The sequence below is a fragment of the Coregonus clupeaformis genome, chromosome 24, assembly GCF_020615455.1.
Source record: "Coregonus clupeaformis isolate EN_2021a chromosome 24, ASM2061545v1, whole genome shotgun sequence".
Classification (NCBI taxonomy): Eukaryota; Metazoa; Chordata; class Actinopteri; order Salmoniformes; family Salmonidae; genus Coregonus; species Coregonus clupeaformis.
In genome coordinates, this window is record NC_059215.1 from 19332058 (window position 1) to 19354868 (window position 22811).

A 22811-nucleotide genomic window follows, 5' to 3' on the forward strand; every position below is an offset into this window, starting at 1 on the left:
CTCGAACCTTCAGCTCCCTCCACAGATTTTCTATGGGATTAAGGTCTGGAGACTGGCTAGCCCACTCCAGGACCTTAATGTGCCTCTTCTTGAGCCACTGCTTTGTTGCCTTGGTTTTGGGTCATTGTCATGCTGGAATACCCATCCACGACCCATTTTCAATGCCCTGGCTGAGGGAAGGAGGTTTCTCACCCAAGATTTGACGGTACATGGCCCCGTCCATCGTCCCTTTGATGCGGTTAAGTTGTCCTGTCCCCTTAGATTTGCATTTGAATGAGGGAAATAAGTATTTGACCCCCTCTCAATCAGAAAGATTTCTGGCTCCCAGGTGTCTTTTATACAGGTAACAAGCTGAGATTAGGAGCACACTCTTAAAGGGAGTGCTCCTAATCTCAGTTTGTTACCTGTATAAAAGACACCTGTCCACAGAAGCAATCAATCAATCAGATTCCAAACTCTCCACCATGGCCAAGACCAAAGAGCTCTCCAAGGATGTCAGGGACAAGATTGTAGATCTACACAAGGCTGGAATGGGCTACAAGACCATCGCCAAGCAGCTTGGTGAGAAGGTCACAACAGTTGGTGCGATTATTCGCAAATGGAAGAAACACAAAATAACTGTCAATCTCCCTCGGCCTGGGGCTCCATGCAAGATCTCACCTCGTGGAGTTGTAATGATCATGAGAACGGTGAGGAATCAGCCCAGAACTACACAGGAGGATCTTGTCAATGATCTCAAGGCAGCTGGGACCATAGTCACCAAGAAAACAATTGGTAACACACTGCACCGTGAAGGACTGAAATCCTGCAGCGCCCGCAAGGTCCCCCTGCTCAAGAAAGCACATATACAGGCCCGTCTCAAGTTTGCCAATGAACATCTGAATGATTCAGAGGAGAACTGGGTGAAAGTGTTGTGGCCAGATGAGACCAAAATCGAGCTCTTTGGCATCAACTCAACTCGCCGTGTTTGGAGGAGGAGGAATGCTGCCTATGACCCCAAGAACACCATCTCCACCGTCAAACATGGAGGTGGAAACATTATGCTTTGGGGGTGTTTTTCTGCTAAGGGGACAGGACAACTTCACCGCATCAAAGGGACGATGGACGGGGCCATGTACCATCAAATCTTGGGTGAGAAACCTCCTTCCCTCAGCCAGGGCATTGAAAATGGGTCGTGGATGGGTATTCCAGCATGACAATGACCCAAAACCAAGGCAACAAAGGAGTGGCTCAAGAAGAGGCACATTAAGGTCCTGGAGTGGGCTAGCCAGTCTCCAGACCGTAATCCCATAGAAAATCTGTGGAGGGAGCTGAAGGTTCGAGTTGCCAAACATCAGGCTCGAAACCTTAATGATTTGCAGAAGATCTGCAAAGAGGAGTGGGACAAAATCCCTCCTGAGATGTGTGCAAACCTGGTGGCCAACTACAAGAAACGTCTGACCTCTGTGATTGCCAACAAAGGTTTTGCCACCAAGTACTAAGTCATGTTTTGCAGAGGGGTCAAATACTTATTTCCCTCATTAAAATGCAAATCAATAACATTTTTGACATGCGTTTTTCTGGATTTTTTTGTTGTTATTCTGTCTCCCACTGTTCAAATAAACCTACCATTAAAATTATCGACTGATCATGTCTTTGTCAGTGGGCAAATGTACAAAATCAGCAGGGGATCAAATACTTTTTTCCCTCACTGTACGTGAGAATGCTATTCATTGACTACAGCTCAGCATTCAACACCATAGTGCCCTCAAAGCTCATCACTAAGCTAAGGATCCTGGGACTAAACACCTCCCTCTGCAACTGGATCCTGGACTTCCTGACGGGCCGCCCCCGGGTGGTAAGGGTAGGTAACAACACATCTGCCACACTGATCCTCAACACGGGGGCCCCTCAGGGGGTGCGTGCTCAGTCCCCTCCTGTACTCTCTGTTCACCCATGACTGCATGGCCAGGCACGACTCCAACACCATCATTAAGTTTGCCGACGACACAACAGTGGTAGGCCTGATCACCGACAACGATGAGACAGCCTATAGGGAGGAGGTCAGAGACCTGGCCGTGTGGTGCCAGGATAACAACCTCTCCCTCAACGTGACCAAGACAAAGGAGATGATTGTGGACTACAGGAAAAAAAAGAGGACTGAGCACACCCCCATTCTCATCGCCAGGGCTGTAGTGGAACAGGTTGAGAGCTTCAAGTTCCTTGGTGTCCACATCACCAACAAACTATTATGGTCAAAACACACCAAGACAGTCATGAAGAGGGCACGACAAAGCCTATTCCCCCTTCAGGAGACTGAGAAGATTTTGCATGGGTCCTCAAAAAATTCTACATCTGCACCATCGAGAGCATCCTGACTGGTTGCATCACCGCCTGGTATGGCATCTGCTCGGCCTCCGACCGCAAGGCACTACAGAGGGTAGTGCGTACGGCCCAGTACATCACTGGGGCCAAGCTTCCTGCCATCCAGGACCTCTATACCAGGCGGTGTCAGAGGAAGGCCCTCAAAATTGTCAAAGACTCCAGCCACCCTAGTCATAGACTGTTCTCTCTGCTACCGCACGGCAAGCGGTACCGGAGTCCAGGTCCAAAAGACTTCTCAACAGCTTCTACCCCCAAGCCATAAGACTCCTGAACAGCTAATCATGGCTACCCGGACTATTTCCACTGCCCCCCCACCCCATCTTTTTACGCTGCTGCTACTCTGTTAATTATTTATGCATATTCACTTTAACTCTACCCACATGTACATATTACCTCAACTAGCCGGTGCCCCCGCACATTGACTTTGCACCGGTACCCCCCTGTATATAGCCTCCCTACTGTTATTTTATTTTACTTCTGCTCTTTTTTTCTCTCAACACTTTTCTGTTGTTGTTGTTTTATTTTACTTTTTTATATTTAAAAAAATGCATTGTTGGTTAAGGGCTGTAAGTAAGCATTTCACTGTAATGTCTACACCTGTTGTATACGGCGCATGTGGCCAATAAAATGTGATTTGATTTGATTTGATTCAGAATGCTCTTGTCAAACAACATAATTCCTCAATAATGCAGAAACAGATATGGGCTTGCTATTCTTGCGCCCTACATGTATTCTCATCATCACAGAAACGGAGTGGTTCATAGTTCATATTCAATTAAGGATGTGTCCTTCAATTCATCTAATCATCCACAATTTACTGGCAAATTCAATGGCACATTCTAAACAAAAATATAATTCCTTGGGAAATGTTCAATTCTTTGTGATTCTAAAATTAACTGGGTGAAATTCTAGGTGAAGTCCTGGAGACACGGTCACAGAGAAGATTTTGCCTTTGTTGGTTCATACAATATCTAGACTTCAGGCAGATCAAAAGGTGCAAGACAACACTTGGCAGGTGTGTAAACAATGTGTGATGTATATGTGTGTGTTTTAGGATTATGGCAACTGTGTTGAATAAATACAAGGCCATCCTATCACTTTATCAAGTGTACCACTCCCTATAGTCTCAACACTGAAACCAGTTTTTTTATAACCTTAGTCATAGCCATACTCAATGAGGAAAACATAACTTGTATGTTCAAAAACTTTAAAGAGACATGCTAGGCTTCATCAAGAGTCAATATTTGGCTCGTTGACTCATCTTGAGTGGGAGAACACTAATTCCGAGCATATGACACAGCCCATAGTTTAGTAAGTAGACTATAGGCACCGGCAGAGAGCTGGCCTATATAGCTACACCTTATAACATATTCCTCTCTCTCACACACAGGCTAGTGTATTGCTGATTGACATATATTGGCATGAATGTAGCTACTTGAAGAGCCAATAATGTGATGGTCAATGGAGTTTCACAGCTTTGTCCCAATCATAAAACTAGCTATTTAATAACTACGTAAACTTTTAGGGACACAATTAGCCTACTTACATTAAAAATACACAATTTATTGGATTAGAAAGACCCTCTTGAACACCCTGATCCAGCGAGCTATTTCACATCAGCTGTATTAGAAGCATTGCGGCAATGTTGAGATCAGAATGTATTTGATTTCAATACAACTTGACGGACCGGATACATTTGGGATACATTGTTTATGTTCAATCATTGGTTTCATTATATACAAAAATAACAAGTCACTTACTTACCCTGACGAGTACCAGTGTATTGCCGTTGCTTGTTTATTTACCAGATGGACAATAGTTCATCGAATGTAACCACAAAATGTCACAGACTCCGTCATCGAAGTAAACCCAAAAATTATAACCGATTTCAGACGACGTTCACAGCAGAGAATCGATTATCGAACTGATGCGGAGGGATCCCATTCAACCGGAGGGGCGGGCTAGGTCAAGACGGGGATTGCCTAAGAATCAGGGCAGCAGTCGGAACTAGTCTGATTGCAGCAATCATTTGAATCCCTAATTATGAAAGAGAGTATCCAGCTCTTTGCCAACTGCCTTCAAATCAGAGGATAGATATGACTAGATTTTGTGGTAGAAAAATATCTAGGCTACTGCGTACACTGCTGCACGTAGTAGGCCTATCACTCACACACACAAGCAAAGAGAATACAGGACCAAAACATTGGAGGAGGGGAGGATGGGGTAAAGGCGTCCGCATGCTTCCCATCTGAAACAGTTTGTGCATATATTATGACGACATTTTGTGACGTTTTTGGTGCATTACCGCCACCTACCGTACTGGAATGTGGGCCAGAGACAGGCAGAAACTAAATCCTATCTGCCAACCCCGTTTCTCTTAAAAAAGATAACAAAATATTTGAGACTATATCTAATGACGTTCTGCTCAATATACTCTTTAAACTAATTTCCTGTGTCACCTTCTCCCTCATACTAGATCTCAGCCTCTCTCTTTACCTCTGCCCACAATGTAGCGATACATTTTATTTTTATTTTTTTATTTTTTTACCTTTATTTAACCAGGTAAGCCAGTTGAGAACAAGTTCTCATTTACAACTGCGACCTGGCCAAGATAAAGCAAAGCAGTGCAATAAAAACAACACAGAGTTACATATGGGGTAAAAAACATAAAGTCAAAAATACAACAGAAAATATATATACAGTGTGTGCAAATGTAGCAAGTTATGGAGGTAAGGCAATAAATAGGCTATAGTGCAAAATAATTACAATAGTATTAACACTGGAATGCTAGATGTGCAAGAGATGATGTGCAAATAGAGATAATGGGGTGCAAAAGAGCAAAATAAATAACAATATAGGGATGAGGTAGTTGGGTGGGCTAATTTCAGATGGGCTGTGTACAGGTGCAGTGATCGGTAAGGTGCTCTGACAACTGATGCTTAAAGTTAGTGAGGGAGATAAGAGTCTCCAGCTTCAGAGATTTTTGCAATTCGTTCCAGTCATACATGCTCCACAGTCTCTGTTTCCTGGCAATAATCTCACTTTCCTGTTAGATGCTTTCCTATCACATTTAAGGTCTTATTCAACTGGCTGTGTCCCACCCTTAATCTTGTAAAAATAGCCTCCTCCCCTCGTCGACTTTCCTCTGTACTTGAAATAAATGCCTGCCCTTAGTCAAATCAAAACCCAAATCAAATCAAATTGTATTTGTCACATACACGTGTTTAGCATATGTTATAGTGGGTGTAGCAAAATGAATGTGCTTCTAGCTCCGACAGTGCAGTAATATCTAACAATTTCACAACATATACCCAATACACACAAAAAAGTAAGGAATGGGATTTAAGAATATATACATATATGGACAAGCAATGACAGAGCGGCATGGACTAAGATACAGAATATCAATTTCTTAAAGTGGCCAGTGATTTCAATAGGCAGCAGCAGCCTCTAATGTGCTAGTGATGGCTATTTAGCAGTCTGATGGCCTTGAGATAGAAGCTGTTTTTCATTCTCTCGGTCCCAGCTCTGATGCACCTGTACTGACCTCGCCTTCTGGATGATAGCGAGGTGAACAGGCAGTGGCTCGGGTGGTTGATGTCCTTGATGATCTTTTTGGCCTTCCTGTGACATCGGGTGCTGTATGTGTCTTGGAGGGTGGGTAGTTTGCCCCCGGTAATGCGTTCGGCAGACCGCACCATCCTCTGGAGATCCCTGCGGTTGTGGGCGGTGCAGTTGCCGTACCAGGCGGTGATACAGCCCGAAAGGATGCTCTCAATTGTGCATCTGTAAAAGTTTGTGAGGGTTTTAGGTGATAAGCCACATTTCTTCAGCCTCCTGAGGTTGAAGAGGCTCTGTTGCGCCGCCTTCACCACACTGTCTGCGTGGGTGGACCATTTCAGTTTGTCGTGATGTGTACGCCAAGGAACTTGAAGCTTTCCTCCTTCTCCACTGCGGTCCCGTCGATGTGGATAGGGGGGTGCACCCTCTGCTGTTTCCTGAAGTCCACGATCATCTCCTTTGTTTTGTTGATGTTGAGTGAGAGGTTATTTTCCTGGCACCACACTCCCATTCTCTCTATTCCACTTCTCCTGTCATCTCTGCACCATCACTGTCCATATCAGGATTTTTGCCTCTGCCTTGCTCATTGAAACTACAACATCAACATCCCCACTAGTAACTGCTTGTTTAGCCAGTACATCAACTGCCTTGTTCCCCTCCACCCCCACATGGGCTGGGATTCAAGTAAATCTTATTGGTTTACCCATCTCTCTAATCCTGCCATGGGTATGTAGCACCTCATAAAGCAGGTCTTGTCTGCTACGTGAGCTAAAGGACTGGAGACTCATCAACACTGCACATGAATCAGAGCAAATAAACTTCTCTGTCTGGCTCAACTTCCTCCACCCACTTTCCCACCACTCTCTCAATGTGTTCTGCCCAGGTCAGTCTAGTGTCAAAGTATACCCCAAGGAACCTGAAGGCCTCCACCCTCTCCAAGTTTCTCCCATATAACCTCAAGCATAGATAATCTCCCAGCTTCCTCCTGGTAAAGAAAACTGTCTGAGTTTTCTCTACAGAGAACCTGAATCCCCACATTAATGCCCACCGCTCTACTTCATCAATTCCTTCCTGTACCTTCCTGACTATGTATGGCACATTTCTTCCCCTCTTCCAAAAGGCCTCATCATCTGAAAAGAACGACCTCCCAATATCCGGCTGTACCTGAGAGTAAACATAACTGATCATGATTGAGAACAACAGAGGACTAATCACGCTCCCTTGAGGTGTACTTTTATCCACCAGGTAGCTGCCTGATAGAGACTTCCCCACTCTCACTTGGATAGACCTTCCAAACAGGAAATAATTTATCCAGTTGTAAATTCTTCCTCCTACCCCCACAATATCAAGCTTGATTAACAACCCCTCCTTCCACATCATATCATACGCCTTGTCTACATAAAAAAAGACAGCTACAACCGTCTCCTTGTTCACCTGAGCCTTCCTGACCCCTGCTTCTAAGCAGAGTACTGGGTCCATAGTTTCCCTACCCTTCCTGAACCCACTCTGATGTGGTGATACTAGCCACCTACTCTCCAGGAAGGAAGTTAGCCTCTCCGTAATCATATGTTCCATAATCTTACATACATGTGATGTTAAAGCTATTGGCTGATAGCTTGTTGGCCTCATTGGATCCTACCCTGGCTTCCGGATTGGTGCCACTACTGCCTCCTTCCAGCTGCCTGGTAGTTTCGCCTCCTCCCACACTCTGTTGTACAACAACAATACCTTATCCAGTGCCTCATCACTAAGATGGGCCAACATAACATAGCACACCTCATCTTTCCCAGGTGAAGTTAACCCAGCCTTACCTATTGCTCTTTTCACCTCTGCCCTGGTAAATGGTGCATTCAACGCATCATTTCCATCCTCCCTCCTATCCAGCACTCCAGGATGCTCCTCTCTCGTTCTCGTTCTCTCTCTCCCCCTCTGCCCCTCCTCTAACAAATCTGCAGAGCTATGCACTTGGACAAACGCTTTGTCCATCATCTATGCCTTCTCCTCATCTGTTATTGCCACATCTTTCCCCCTCGTCAACGCTGGATAATCCCACTCATCCTCTTAATCATCCACCTCACTTCTCCCACAGGTGTCACCCTTCCAATGGTGTCACAGAACCGATGCAACATGACCTCTTTGCCTGACGAATAGTTCTCCTCACCAGGGCCTGGGCCTGCTTATACTGAATCAGATGTTGGAAGTTATGCGTCCTTTTCAGTACTCTAAATGCCCTGTTCCTACTCCTCACCATTGCCCCATACTCCTCCGTCCACCATGGGACTGCTTTCCTCCTCCTCCTCCCTGAACTCTTAGATATAGCCTCAGTAGCTGCCCCCACTAACGCTGTTCTCACCCAGTTATTCATACTATCCACATCCCCTCTCATATCAACCTGAGCCATCACCTGCTCACTCAGCTCCTGAAACTGATCCCACTTTGCCCTTCCTGCCTACATCCACTGACACCTCCTACTGCCTTCGGCCTACTGTGCAAACTATAGGGTAATGATCACTCCCTACTGTTGACTCCTCCCATACCTCCCACTCACAGATTCCTGCCATCACACTAGATACCAGAGTGAGGTCCAAGGCAGACTCTTTCCCTGTGGCTACATCAATCCTGGTCCCTCAGACATCATTCAGGCACACCATATCTCTCATTTCTATCAAATTTTAATTACAGACTCGAGTCTTCTTGGGTATGATGCTACAAGCTTGGCACACCTGTATTTGGGGAGTTTCTCCCATTCTTCTCTGCAGATCCTTTTAAGCTCTGTCAGGTTGGATGGGGAGCGTTGCTGCACAGCTATTTGCAGGTCTCTCCAGATATGCTTGATCGGGTTCAAGTCCGGGCTCTGGCTGGGCCACTCAAGGACATTCAGAGACTTGTCCTCAAGCCACTCCTGTGTTGTCTTGGCTGTGTGCTTAGGGTCATAGTCCTGTTGGAAGGTGAACCTTCGCCCCAGTCTGAGGTCCTGAGCGCTCTGGAGCAGGTTTTCATCAAGGATCTCTCTGTACTTTGCACCGTTCATCTTTCCCTCGATTCTGACTAGTCTCCCAGTCCCTGCCGCTGAAAAACATCCCTACAGCATGATGCTGCCACCACCTTGCTTCACCGTGGTTCCAGGTGGTTCCAGGTTTCCTCCAGACGTGACACTTCGCATTTAGGCCAAAGAGTTCAATCTTGGTTTCATCAGACCAAAGAATCTTGTTTAGGTGCCTTTTGGCAAACTCCAAGAGGGCTGTCATGTGCCTTTTACTGAGGAGTGGTTTCCGTCTGGCCACTCTACCATTGGTGGAGTGCTGCAGAGATGGTTGTCCTTCTGGAAGGTTCTCCCATCTCCACAGAGGAACTCTGGAGCACTGTCAGAGTAACCATCGGGTTCTTGGTCACCTCCCTAACCATGGCCCTTCTCCCATGATTGCTCAGTTTGGCCGGGTGGCCAGCTATAGGAAGTCTTGGTGGTTCCAAACTTCTTCCATTTAAGAATGATGGAGGCCACTGTGTTCTTGGGGACCTTCAATGCTGCAGAAATATTTTGGTACCCTTCACCAGAACTGTGTCTCGACACAATCCTGTCTCAGAGCTCTACGGACAATTCCTTCAACCTCATGGCTTGGTTTTTGCTCTGACATGCACTGTCAACTGTCGGACCTTATGTAGACAGGTGTGTGGCTTTCCAAATCATGTCCAATCAATTGAATCTATCACAGGTGGACTCCAATGAAGTTGTAGAAAGATCTCAAGGATGATCAATTGAAACAGGATGCACCTGAGCTCAATTTCGAGTCTCATAGAAAAGGGTTTGAATACTTATGTAAATAAGGTATTTCTGTTTTTTATTTACATTTCTAAAAACCTGTTTTCGCTTTGTCATTATGGGGTATTGTGTGTAGATTGATGAGGAAAAACTACGGCTGTAACGTAACAAAATGTGGAAAAGTCAATGGGTCTGAATGCTTTCCGAATGCACTGTATTCCTGTTCAATACCTTTGCCTAGCATCCTGTAAGGAAGTCCTTGCTTTACGAAGGTGGTACATCCCCCCTACATCTCTGTCCCTACGAACCACTACATATCCCTGTATGATAAACTCCACAGTCGGTTTGAGCCATGTTTCCTGCACACAAATCACATCTGGCTTAGCTTACCATACGTTCTGAACGGATGCTTCAGCTTCATAGCCCCTGTGACGTGTCTGGGTTACCCCGTGTATATTATGGAGGTCCGCAAACATTAGAGGTGCATGCCGCCACCTGCTGTACTGGAGTGTGTAGTCAATCACAGTTTACAGACTAAATACATAAACAAACAAACATTAAAATAAACCCTCCTATCTAATCCTGTACTAAGCAAATAAAGAGCCCTAATAACTTCTATCAAACCCTCCTATCCCCCAATTCTCTTCCAACCCCCCCATCCCCGTCCAACCTCAATAAACCCACACATCAATCTTTCCCTCTCTTCCACATACCAGTACTTACAACAAGACATCAACACATGCTTCAATGTTTCATCAACCATACACTCCGTACGCAAACCATTCGCATGCTTTCCAACACAGATATAGTAACGAGTACAATGTCCTAGACGCAACCGAGCAAACACCACCTCTTCCTTCCTAATCTGACCCTTGAATCTTGGTCCACCAACCTTTCTTTGGATGGCATATAAATGCTGGCCCTTGGGCTCTGAGTCCCACCTCTTCTGCCACACATTTATCATAATGGCTCTAATTGGCTATTTTCTCGTTTTTCAAGCAAGGGTCTTTTAAGGGAGTATGCGAGGCACAGACATTCACTTCGCCTAGCCGAGTTCTGCTAGGACCAAACCTAGTATGCTGACACCTTAGCGGAAGGATTTAGAGTGAATGGTTCCGCATTTAAGCACCGCCTGCAAACAGGGGAAGTCTGCACACATGCGCTATTTTGGAGGTATCAACAATTTTGACATTGGCTGTGATTGGGATAAGGCTGGACATATACACAATTAGATATGCATTTATTATACATAATGATGCATACATCAACCAATGACTGCATGCCCCGTCATTGAGTGTGTCATCGACTGACAGATTGCTATAACATATCATTTGGTTCGCTGATATGTAAAATACCTATCCAGGCGTTGTAAGATCTGGCAGGCGTCGGCAATGCCTGGGCAGAGGAATGCGGCCATTGACAATTTGCAGTCAGATGGGCACAGCCTCTGAATGAGTTGGATTCTCATCCTTCTAGGGAGTTTTTTTGTTGTTGCCACTGTGCTGCTGAAGATTTGTCAGTGCAGATACTTTGCATTTAAAAATTCTCTATTCTCTAAGTGAGTGTTCACGTTGGGCCATGTAGGAGCCATTTTGGCCTGCTTGTGTGTCTCATTTAACGTGTGGTGTAGTTGTCTGTTTTAGGGGTGTTTTAACTTCTTGTACACTAGGAGCACTCTCACAGGGTTATGGCAGGTACGAGCTCTGCAAATCCTTTAGGGGACGCAAAAAGACAATACAGACTCAAACTTGAAGTGCTGTTTGACAACTCAGACTCACGTCACATGTGGCAAGGACTACAGACTATCACAGACTACTTGAATAAATTCGGCATGCCAACCCGACTTTTACTATTTCTTATTGTTGTTGCATTGTCAAGAAGGAACCTGCAAGTAAGCATTTCATCGGATGATGTACACCTTCCTAATTCTCTCAAGGCTTAAAAATCCTTCTTTAACCTGTCTCCTCCCCATCATCTACACTGATTGAAGTGGATTTAACAAGTGGCATCAATAAGGGATTATAGCTTTCACCTGGATTCACCTGGTCAGTCTATGTCATGGAAAGAGCAGGTGTTCTTAATGTTTTCTATACTCAGTGTATACCATGCGTATCCCATACACACAACTAATAAAAAACTTGAATTTATGGGTCACTGGTTACATGATTACATGTACTCAGGTGACCAGGAAGTGTTAGTACAAGTGAGAGGGGAAAACATGGTTGGACACACTCTTTTCACGGCACTTCGATACAGCTAGGACCTGAAGTGATTTTCGATAACTGACAAGACTACGTCGGCGAGTGGATAAATCGCCTCTACCCTCCGTTCTTTTGGCGAATGTGCAATCACTGGAGAATAAACTGGACGAGCTCCAAACGAGACTATCCTATCAACGTGATCTGAACAACTGTAATATCCTATGTTTCTCCGAGTCGTGGCTGAACAAGGACATGGAAAATATAAATCTAACTGGTTATTCTATAAATCGGCATCACCGCTTGGTATGGCAACTGCTTGGCCTCCGACCGTAAGGCTCTATCCAGGACCTCTACAGTGCACTCGGAAAGTATTCAGACCCCTTGACTTTTTCCACATTTTGTTACATTACAGCCTTATTCTAAAATGGATTAAATAAATAAAAATCCTCATTAATCTACACACAATACCCCATAATGACAAAGCGAAAACAGGTTTTTAGAATTTTTTTCACATTTATAAAAAACAAATACTGAAATACCTTATTTACATACGTATTCAGACCCTTTGCTATGAGACTCGAAATTGAGCTCAGGTGCATCCTGTTTCCATTGATCATCCTTGAGATGTTTCTACAACTTGATTGGAGTCCACCTGTGGTAAATTCAATTGATTGGACATGATCTGGAAAGGCACACACCTGTCTATATATGATCCCACAATTGACAGTGCATGTCAGAGCAATAACCAAGCCATGAGGTCAAAGGAATTGTCCGTAGAGCTCTGAGACAGGATTGTTTTGAGGCAAAGATATGGGGAAGGGTACAAAAAACATTTATGCAGCATTGAAGGTCCCGAAGAACACAGTGGCCTCCATCATTCTTAAATGGAAGAAGTTTGGAACCACCAAGACTCTTCCTGTGACGAGTACTGATATACGAAGAGGCAGGATGCAGACGCAGGAATTAACAAGGTCAAGGTTTACTTAATAATGAGAAAGAGAATTACAAAGAGAGAGTAAACAACACAACACTTAACAATCACACACAACACAGTACTGAACAGTCCAGGGCTAAATAGGGGTGGTGATGAGATGATGAGGTGCAGGTGCGCTGGAGGTGATTAGGTTGCATTGGGTTTCCATTCCGGTGTTGCCAACGTGGTGCGCTCAGACCGGTGGCTCAGTAGACCGGCGAATCAGAGCGCCGGAGGTTCCTCTGTGGAGATGAGAGAACCTTCCAGAAGGACAACCATCTCTGCAGCACTCCACCAATCAGGCCTTTCTGGTAGAGTGGCCAGATGGAAGCCACTCCGCAGTAAAAGGCACATGACAGCCTGCTTGGAGTTTGCCAAAAGGCATCTAAATGACTCTCAGACCATGAGAAACAAGATTCTCTGGTCTGATGAAATCAAGATTAAACTCTTCGGTCTGAATGCGAAGCGTCAAGTCTGAAGGAAACCAGGCACAGCTCATAACCTGGCCAATACCATCCCTACGGTGAAGCATGGTGGTTGCAGCATCATGCTGTGGGGATGTTTTTCAGAGGTAGGGACTGGGAGACTAGTCAGGATCGAGGGAAAGATGAACAGAGAAAAGTACAGAGAGATCCTTGATGTAAACCTGCTCCAGAGCACTCAGGACCTCAGACTGGGGCGAAGGTTCACCTTCTAACAGGACAACGACCCTAAGCACACAGCCAAGACAACGCAGGAGTGGCTTCGGGACAAGTCTCTGAATGTCCTTGAGTGGCCCGGACTTGAACCCGATCTAACATCTCTGGAGAGACCTGAAAATAGCTGTGCAGCGACGCTCCCCATCCAACCTGACAGAGCTTGAGAGGATCTGCAGAGAAGAATGGGAGAACTCCCCAAATACAGGTGTGCCAAGCTTGTAGCTTCATACCCAAGAAGACTCGAGGCTGTAATCGCTGCCAAAGGTGCTTCAACAAAGTACTGAGCAAAGGTTCTGAATACTTATGTAAATGTGATATGTTTTTGCTTTGTCATTATGGGGTATTGTGTGTAGATTGATGAGGAAAAAAAACAGTTTCATCAATTTTAGAATGTGACTGTAACGTAACAACATGTGGAAAAAGTCAAGGGGTCTGAATACTTTCCGAAGGCACTGTATACCAGGCGATGTCAGAGGAAGGCCCTAAAAATAGTCAAAGACTCCAGCTACCCAAGTCATAGACTGTTCTCTCTGCTACTGCACTGCAAACGGTACTGGGACCCAAAGGCTCCTGAACAGCTTCTACCCCTAAGCCATACGACTGCTGAACAGTTAATCAAATAGCTACCCGGACTATTTGCATTGACCCCCTTTGTTTTGCACTGACTCTCTTGCACTGTCTCTATGCACACTCGCTGGACCCTACCGACACACTCATACATACTACACTGACACACCAACACACACATACACACACACACACACACACACACACACACACTTTCACCCTCTACACTTACGCTGCTGTTACTCTGTTTATTATCTATCCTGATTGCCTAGACACTTTAACCCCTACCTAAATGTACATATTACCTCAATTACCTCAACTACCTCATACCCATGCACATTGACTCAGTAACGGTACTCCTTGCATATAGCCTCGTTATTGTTATTTTATTGTGTTACTATTTCCTTTTTTCATTTAGCACATTTTTCTTACTTTTAAATCTGCATTGTTGGGAAAGGGCTCGTAAGTAAGCATCTCATGGTAAAGTCTACACCTGTTGTATTCAGCGCATGTGACAAATAAGATTTGATTTGATTTGATTTAAAGTTGCTGTGTTTTGAAAATAGACTTATAAATGGTTAGGAAGTAGCAAAAAAGTAAGTGAAATTACAAATAAGTCCAAGCAATCATGAGGCAGATCAGCTTCAGTTCAGTTAAACTTTAAAGAGAAAAATAAGTTCAAAACATTTAGCAATCAACAGCAAAAAAATAAAACAAATGTAAGATTTTATACACAATAATTACTATGTTTTTAGAAATACATTTGGGAGAGACGGAGCACATAATAACTACGTACAGATACATATTCCTTCATTGTTTCATACAGAAAATTGCAACACAGTGCTGGGCACCAATACACCTAACTAACTGGACTCACGCTTTACAATTGAGACACAAAAATGAATAAGAAATCGATCACATATTACATGAAGCCTATACTGTACGTCCATGTTATTTTTGATAAATTACTTTATGGAATATTATGTACTGTTATGTCAATCATCTAATATGGTTTATTATAATCTTGTTTCTGCTATTGTGCAGATCTTCCGGCCTCTATTAAATCATAATGCTGTAGACAGAGATGACGTCATCCACATAAGAATAATAAACTCAACAAATGGAAGCAGAGCATTGCCAGGTCCTCTTACTTAACCCCTCTTTTATCGCTGTCAGTTTGTCTCTCTGTCTATAGTCTCTCTGTGCTTTGTTTCCTTGATCTCTTCTCATCTTCCTCAGTCATTTGGGTCCCTGTTCACAGATGAAGTTGCCAAGTCCTAACCCCTCTTTTCTCTCATTCTCTTTGTGCGTTGTGCCCTTTAATCATCTCTCCTCCTCCTCCTCCTCCTCCTCCTCCTCCTCCTCCTCCTCCTCCTCAGTTGTCCCTGGCCCCAGAGGAACCACAGCTGGGGTAGTCACTCTCCAGCGACATGTTGCTCCCCAGCCCACCCATCCTCCTGCGTAACAGGAAGTGTGTCCGTCTTTGCAGTAGCCTCTGCTGCTCCTGCTTCAGCTCCACGTAGGACCGGGAGAACGTATGGAAGATGGAGGTCACTGGGAATGCCATGAGAAGAATCCCGCTCAGGATACTGCTCAGAGCCACCACCTGACCCGGGATGCTCCTCGGAACCATGTCCCCGTAGCCCACCGTCGTCATGGTAATGACGGCCCACCAGTAGGTGGCAGGGATACTACTGAACTCATGGGTGGCGGCCATCTCGTTCTCGATGAGGTAGAGCAGCGGGGAGAAGAGGGCAATGGCCACGCAGAGGAAGAGGAGGAGTAATCCGAACTCCCGTGTGCAGCGCCGCGCAGTAAGCCCCAGAGTCTGCAGGCCCAATGAGTGGCGGGCCAGCCGCATCACGTACAGGATCCTCAGGGCACGGAGGACCCTGAGCACCAGACCCACCTTGTCCAGGTAACTGCTGCCCGAGCCCAGCTTCTTCTCCCCCTGGTAGCTGTCCACTACCAGGGTGATGTAGTAGGGCAAGATTGCCACCACGTCTATGAGGTTCAGAGGGCGTCTCAGGAAGGCTAGTTTGTCCCGGTCCTGGATGAAGCGCAGGGTGAACTCAAGGGAGAACCAGCCCACACACACCGTCTCCACGATGAAGATGTTGTAGCACATCTGGGAGCACTTGCCCTAAGAGACACAGGAGACACCGGTTAGCACATGTACATACACATCTAGCATTATGCATCTAGCATATACAACAGTGTTCTTCACCATTGGTCCTATAAGGCCACAGGGTTTGTAGGCTTTTGTTCTGAACTCATTCTGGACTTTTTGTTGTTGCAAGAATGTGGTTAGACGCGAGAGGGAGCTATGTGCTGCCTAAAATCCAAGGGACATTATTGTGGTATACCAAACTCTATTCCTCAAATGTCAAATCGTAGACTGCAGGGCATCAAAACAGACTCTATTTATAACAGCCCATTATTTTCCAGTCACAGCTTGTTGCCAATCTTTTCATGGTAAACTCCAAGATTGCACCTTCTCTGTTCTCTGCTCCGATGGTTCTGTTCAGAGTGAGGTGTTGTGAGTGTAGGTGTTGCTTTATTCAGCTACATAAAATATGAGAGTTCAATGTACTGAAACAAAAACCTGACAAAACTCCTGAATGTAGTTATCACCAGAGAATGCTCTCCAAGCCTGAAGGTTATGTATTATTTGGGAGGTTGTTTCTAAGAATTTTTTCAGTGAAGATGTTTCAATTGAGCATATTAAATGATTAACCAATTCAAAGCACATACAGTATAATATCAAATGGCCTTTGAGTTGATTCTATTTCAGAAGAAAGCATGCAGTATTATTATGAAACACTCCCACACAGTCGGAAATGTATCATGTCTACACAGAATGTACAATAAGCTTTTTTTCAGACAGAACAGCTTTTAGAAAGCAAAATACTCCTCTTCATTTAATTCTAACCGTGTAACAATATAATATATCAGGGATACAACTTTGGAATGCACTGCTCAGGTATCAGCCTTTGGAGCCCCATATAAAATCATTCCCCTCTGGGGTAATGAATTACCATCTGGGAACAAAAACATGTTCCATAATGGTTACATTCAGGTAACTGAGGCTAAAGACAAATTCATTGCTTTTGCTCCACCTGCAAGTACTCTCCTAGAACTCACAATGAAACCAGAGAAGTGCAGTGTGTGTGTGTGTGTGTGTGTGTGTATGTGTGTGTGACTCCAATTTTCGATTAATAAAATTTTTATCTGGCTACCGAGGCCAGAAAAAGTTAATTACCGCAGTGATTGAAGTCAGCCATGATAATGAGCACCTAAATTAGATTAGAACAAGACTTTTCCAAATGTTTCAGACGTGTTTTCTTTGCAAATTAGAAGCGTCTTCTGATGCCCACGCACGTAATCAATTATTACTTTTACTTGCCAAATACTCTTTGAGCTTTGATATTTAAAAAACGTTATTTACAATTTCAAAGTGCAGGCTTTGTTATCAAGGGTCGGGGAATGGAATTCTGTGTAGATGTAATGGCTATGTTAGTAATTATGTAATAAGTATGGTGTAATTATTATGTCCATATGTAATAACTATGTAATAACCATGGTGAGAGTGTATGACCTGTTGACCTGTGCTGACGCCTCCTAGTCCTCACGATGTCCACCTACCTGCTCCTCCTCCTCTCTCATGGCTGGCATGGTACTGATGGACAGGTTGACAGCTGTGATGGTGACAAACAGCACCGACAAACAGGCAAAGATCTTCCCTGGCAGGCCTGAGTGAGGCCTCTCCACCATGTCTCTCAGCTTGTTCATATAATGTCCCATCCGGGTCTCTGTAGCCAGGCCGGCGCTGCCCCTGCGGTGCCCACTGTCGGTGTCCATCATCAGCTCCTCCTCCTCGTCCTCCTGGGCGGCCCGCTCCAGCTCGTCACACTCCTCCACCCGCTGGATGAGGCGGCGACGGCAGCACCACTCTAGGTTCTCCTCAGGAACCCCCCAGTAGAGCAGCTCCTCCCTGAAGGAGAGAGCACACATCTCCCTGAGGGACCGCAGCTTCCCGGCCCTCAGGAAGGTCAGGATGGTGCGGAAGGCACAGGGCGAACGGTCGAAGAAGTACTCGTTGCTAGCAACGTCGTAATCGTCACAGACGCACATGATCTCATCAAAGCTGCTGCAGAGGCGCAGCTGGCCCAGTCGGGACAGGGGGAAGTCCTCCAAGGTGGTCCATGGTAATTGATAACGCAGCCCGCCCACATTGATAATGGCGTGGAGTTTACGGGCAGCGGAGAGCGAGGTGGAGTTGGTGAGGAGGTGGTCTGGGTCCTCAGGGAGGAGCTGGGCCCGTTTGTAGTAGGCCCCCTTGAGGGCCTCCTGCTCTGACAGGGGCGGGGGTTGAGGGAGGAGGAGGGAGGCATTGGAGGCACAGCTCAGAGCGCTGTAGTCATAGTCTGAGCCGTCGCCTGCCAGCAGAGTCATCTTTACCTATACAGGCACAGAACCTCCATGTGCACTCCCACCGCAGCTCACATTCCTGTGGTCAACCTCTCACAGACACACCTTTACCTTCTGGAGGGAAAGGACAAAAAAATCAACTAATCATAATCTCTTATGAAAAGTGTACATGTACTATACACTGTTAAAAATACTCTTAAACAGATTGTTAGAACCTTGTTAGAACCTATGGTTCTCGAGGGAAATATGGCCTTTTAGAATGTAAAACGTTTCTTGACCCTTGCATTAAAGGGATAGTTCACCCAAATTACAAAATGACATTAGTTTCCTTACCTTGTAACCAGTTTATGGACAAGGTATGACAGTAATCCATGCTTTGGTTTATTTTACAAATGATAAAGTTGTAGCATTTGTGGCACAAATCCCATTCAAGTCATGGGACCGATATTAGCATTTTTCGAGCATCATGTCCAAATAAAGTATCTAAAATTGATTGTGAAGCTCAACAAAGTCACTTATAGATCATTTGAATGTGATGCACGAAAAATGCTAATATCGGTCCCATGACTTGAATGGGATTTGAGCCAATGGAAACCATGCCAGCCACTGCCAGGTAAACTAAACCAAAACAAGGATTGCTGTCATACCTTGTCTATAGAATGCTTACATGGTAAGGAAACCAATGTGTCATTTTGTAATTTGGGAGAACTATCCCTTTAAGAGTACAAGCCACCGACATACTTTAGGTATATTGAGCCTCTTTTGTCAGTGCCCCGGGGCCCCAAATGCAGTAGTCAGGTCCTGTCTTTTGTATTTGCTTGAAGCTTAATGTCATACAGTACATCAACCCTAAGGACATTTTCTCCACCACCCCTCCACCCACAAGTTATCGTGCCACTTTTTCTGAGGTAACCTGAAGTTGAACCTCAACCTTACTTTTTTCTAACATTACTTATTTGCATTTAACTGAATAAGACCTACAATATATTTGGTAGTGTAGCTTGCTAGTTAGCTACATTTATATTGTTTCTGCTTTGAGTTGGCTGGTAGCATATCAAATTGTAGTTGGCTGGGAAGCTAACTGCTCATTCCTGTCTATGCAACTCAGTGAACATTTCTCTTTGTAGGCAGAGCCAGTGGTGACCCGTCATTCAGGGCAGGTGGGGCAGAGCCGCATACAAACATGGTCTCTTTTTTGCTTTCTTGAGTAAGGCAGTTCCAAAATGCAGGTGTTTCAGCCTAGCTCAGTGCTTTCTGTGATGGTGGGGCAGCCAGAGCAAAATATGGAGCGTAGGGGTTGGTAATGTTCTCTAGTTGCGCCGTGATTGGCTCAGTTGTCTGTCACTCATGGGGACACTAAGTCACTGCAAAATCTATGGGTAGAGCTAGAAAATTCAAGCCCCTTTGGTGCTGTTATAGAGTAACATTAGAAGAGCCCATCCAAAAAGGCTCAAGGTCATTGGCCACAGATATAATGATGTCAAATCACGTTATATCTACCGTAGCTTTGATTGGACTGATCATGTCGACATCATACTTTCAAAATCTTAGCTAGCAATCCAGCAGTCATCATCATGAATCAAGTCGACAATCTACTGACAAATCCTTTTCAATCATTGTCATATGAAGATAAATTATGATGATAAAACGTATCGGTGCTCATCAGCCATTGGACATAAACATTACACAACAAGTTGGAAATCGCAAATTCAACAATGAGTGGTTTGGAAGGAATCAGTGGCTAACTGCAAGCGTTGCAAAGAAATCACTAGCCTGCTATTCAGTGGAGTGGGTGTGTGGTCCAAGTCTGGGTTTAAAAGGATAAACATTCAACACGATTGGCCAGAAAAGGTTGAATACATTGGCCATGCTGTCAATCCAGCATGACTTCTGCCATGTTCAAAACAACTGGAAACTCGGAACTGGGAAATCTCAGGCTTCAGTGAGTTCATGACAACTCGGAACTCGGAAAGAAACTAGCTCTGACTGGGAAAATACGTTTTGAATGGTCATCCAACTCGGAATTCCAAGTCGGGAACTAAGGCCTCTTTCTAGAGCTCTGACCTGAAGATCACTGACGTCATGATTTGACCTTGTTATTTTCAGAGTTCCCAGTCGTCTTGAAAGCACCATAAATCCAGAGAATGCCAAACTTCGATGACAAAGTTTGATGACAAAATTTGCCCATGAAGGACCGCCGCGCCAACTTCCTATTCAAGTGAGCACAGCACAACAAGGTGAGTCCAGAAATGTATTGTATGCTGCTGCATAAATGATGTAATATGCCAGGGAGATATGTATACTGTAGCTAAGAAAGTAATACTAAGTATAGGTTGTGTAGTAAGGTGTTAGTAGCCCATGTGCCTCACCCTAGTAATTTGGTCCCTTTCCCCCTCCTAACTTAGCCTACTGTTCTGACTTGTGTTGGGATCTATTTTCTTACAACTAGATGTGATGCCTAGCTTAGAAAGAATACATTAATGATTAAACATAATAGGTTTGTGCTGTACTGATACAGATTGTTTAACATAACAAGCTGTGATTAATGTGAGGAACCGTTAGGGGGTAGGCTGAGACAGACTTGTGACTCACACACACACTGCCTCTTTGTTAAACCGCTCAAGGACATGTGTTCTGCTACAATGAAGAAGAACAAACTATGTCTGAGGTTGCTGACTCGAGACAAGTTGTAAAGATAACAACTAATGCCCGGCAACAGTGAAGCGCCAACGGGCTGGGACCAGCCTGTGCACCATCGATAGGTTGGGTAAGTTTAAACCACACCCAGCCTCTACTCTGACAGGCCCAGCAGGGAGCGGGAACTATCTCTGTCAGAGTATTTAAAGAAGAACTTATAACAATAGCTCAGTTCTCTGTCTGCCCTGCGTGGTGTTTCAGTGGGCCCGTATATACAAACATCATATTTACCATTCAAGTGTTTGCATTAATTAAAGTACTAGTCTATTTTAGAAGACGTGTATTGACCTCTTTTTGTTCCTATACCAGATTCGAATTGACGCAATTTGACAATTGGTGACCAACGACGTGATCTGGTAGAGGGACTTCGCTGGGTATTGTCCAGCCGATTGGACATCGCTGTCGTTGGACGGTGTGTTTCACAAAGAGTCCGGACAACTAAAAACAGGTAAGCAGACAACTATTGTTATATAACTAAAGTTCTGCACATTGGCTTTATCCAAATTAATTTTGTGAAACACCTGTTTGATGTAAGTGAACTAAATTATGAATTATTATACGAATTATTATGAGTAGATAAGCACCATATTGTGACATATAAACCTGTGGTGAATGTGATGTTAAACCATGGTACCATAGAGTATTGTTCTACCGGCGAGGTCCGTAACTACGAGGGTACGGCTAGGTTCGAGGATATAGGGAATAATTGAATTAGTAATTGCTATCGGCGAGGTCCGTAACTACGAGGGTACGGCTAGGTTCGAAGAATTACATCGGCGAGGTCCGTAACTACGAGGGTACAGCTAGGTTTGGGAAATGTTTGATAAAATACTAGCGACCGGCGAGGTCCGTAACTACAAGGGTACGGCTAGGTTCGGCTGAGTATTTTGTAGATAGGAGGAGGTATAGGAGGCGAGGTTGGTAGGAGTAATAGTAAATTGGGAATATAAAGGTAAAAATAATGAATAACGAGTATGACTAAACTGAAACGTTTGAACTGATATAACTGAACTATAACGTTTGATGTTTGACATAGCATAATACTGGTTTCAAATAATTAAGTTGAAGCAATTTGGTTTATTATTTAATTAAACGTTTGATGTTTGACCCTGCAAAATACTGGTTAAATAATTAGACTGAAATAATTTGGTTTATCGTTGAAATATAAATATACACCGACTTTAACTAATTAGGTGGGAATAATTTGATTTAAATAAATAGATAGACGTACTTTAAATAATTAAATAACGGACGAATATTACAAATTAAAACGAAAAACATGACTACCAGTGGAGAAGCGGAAAGAATATTGAAGGTTCTAAAATCCACACTTGAAACTAATGGAGGAAAGGACGGGAAGGAATGGAGCAGGTGAGGAGAGAAACTCTATAAGGAATGGATAGAAGATGTTTGTATACTATCCCCCGATGGAGTGCCTGTAGGAGGCGAACCAGGGAGAATACTGGAAACGTTGAAGCGGAAAACCCAGAAAACAGAGGGGGAATGGAAGAAAGAGGGAGAACCCAGAAGGGGTAAAATCAAGGAAGCAATGGAAAAAG

General features: G+C 44.4%; 2 protein-coding genes across 6 annotated transcripts in view; both read right to left on the minus strand.

Moving 5' to 3' along the window:
• Positions 1 to 4604, minus strand: part of LOC121537961 (proto-oncogene tyrosine-protein kinase Src) — a 48464-nt gene extending 43860 nt beyond the window's left edge. For 4 of the 5 annotated variants that reach the window (XM_041845643.2, XM_041845641.2, XM_041845642.2 and 1 more), the window contains exon 1: positions 4129 to 4604. The gene's annotated coding sequence lies outside the window, so the exon portion shown is untranslated. Of the gene's footprint in view, positions 1 to 4124 lie in introns of all 5 variants that reach the window. The other variant, XM_041845640.2, reaches the window with a different exon arrangement.
• Positions 4605 to 15499: 10895 nt separating this feature from the next.
• The window catches only part of LOC121537963 (potassium voltage-gated channel subfamily G member 1-like), a 45034-nt gene continuing 37722 nt past the window's right edge, over positions 15500 to 22811 (minus strand). Inside the window, exons 3-4 of the mRNA XM_041845644.1 lie at positions 17770 to 18669; positions 15500 to 16267 (exon numbers count right to left, since the gene is read on the minus strand). Of these exons, the coding sequence (XP_041701578.1) occupies positions 15500 to 16267; positions 17770 to 18579 (1578 nt within the window). The 5' untranslated portion in view covers positions 18580 to 18669. The remainder of the gene's footprint in view (positions 16268 to 17769; positions 18670 to 22811) is intronic.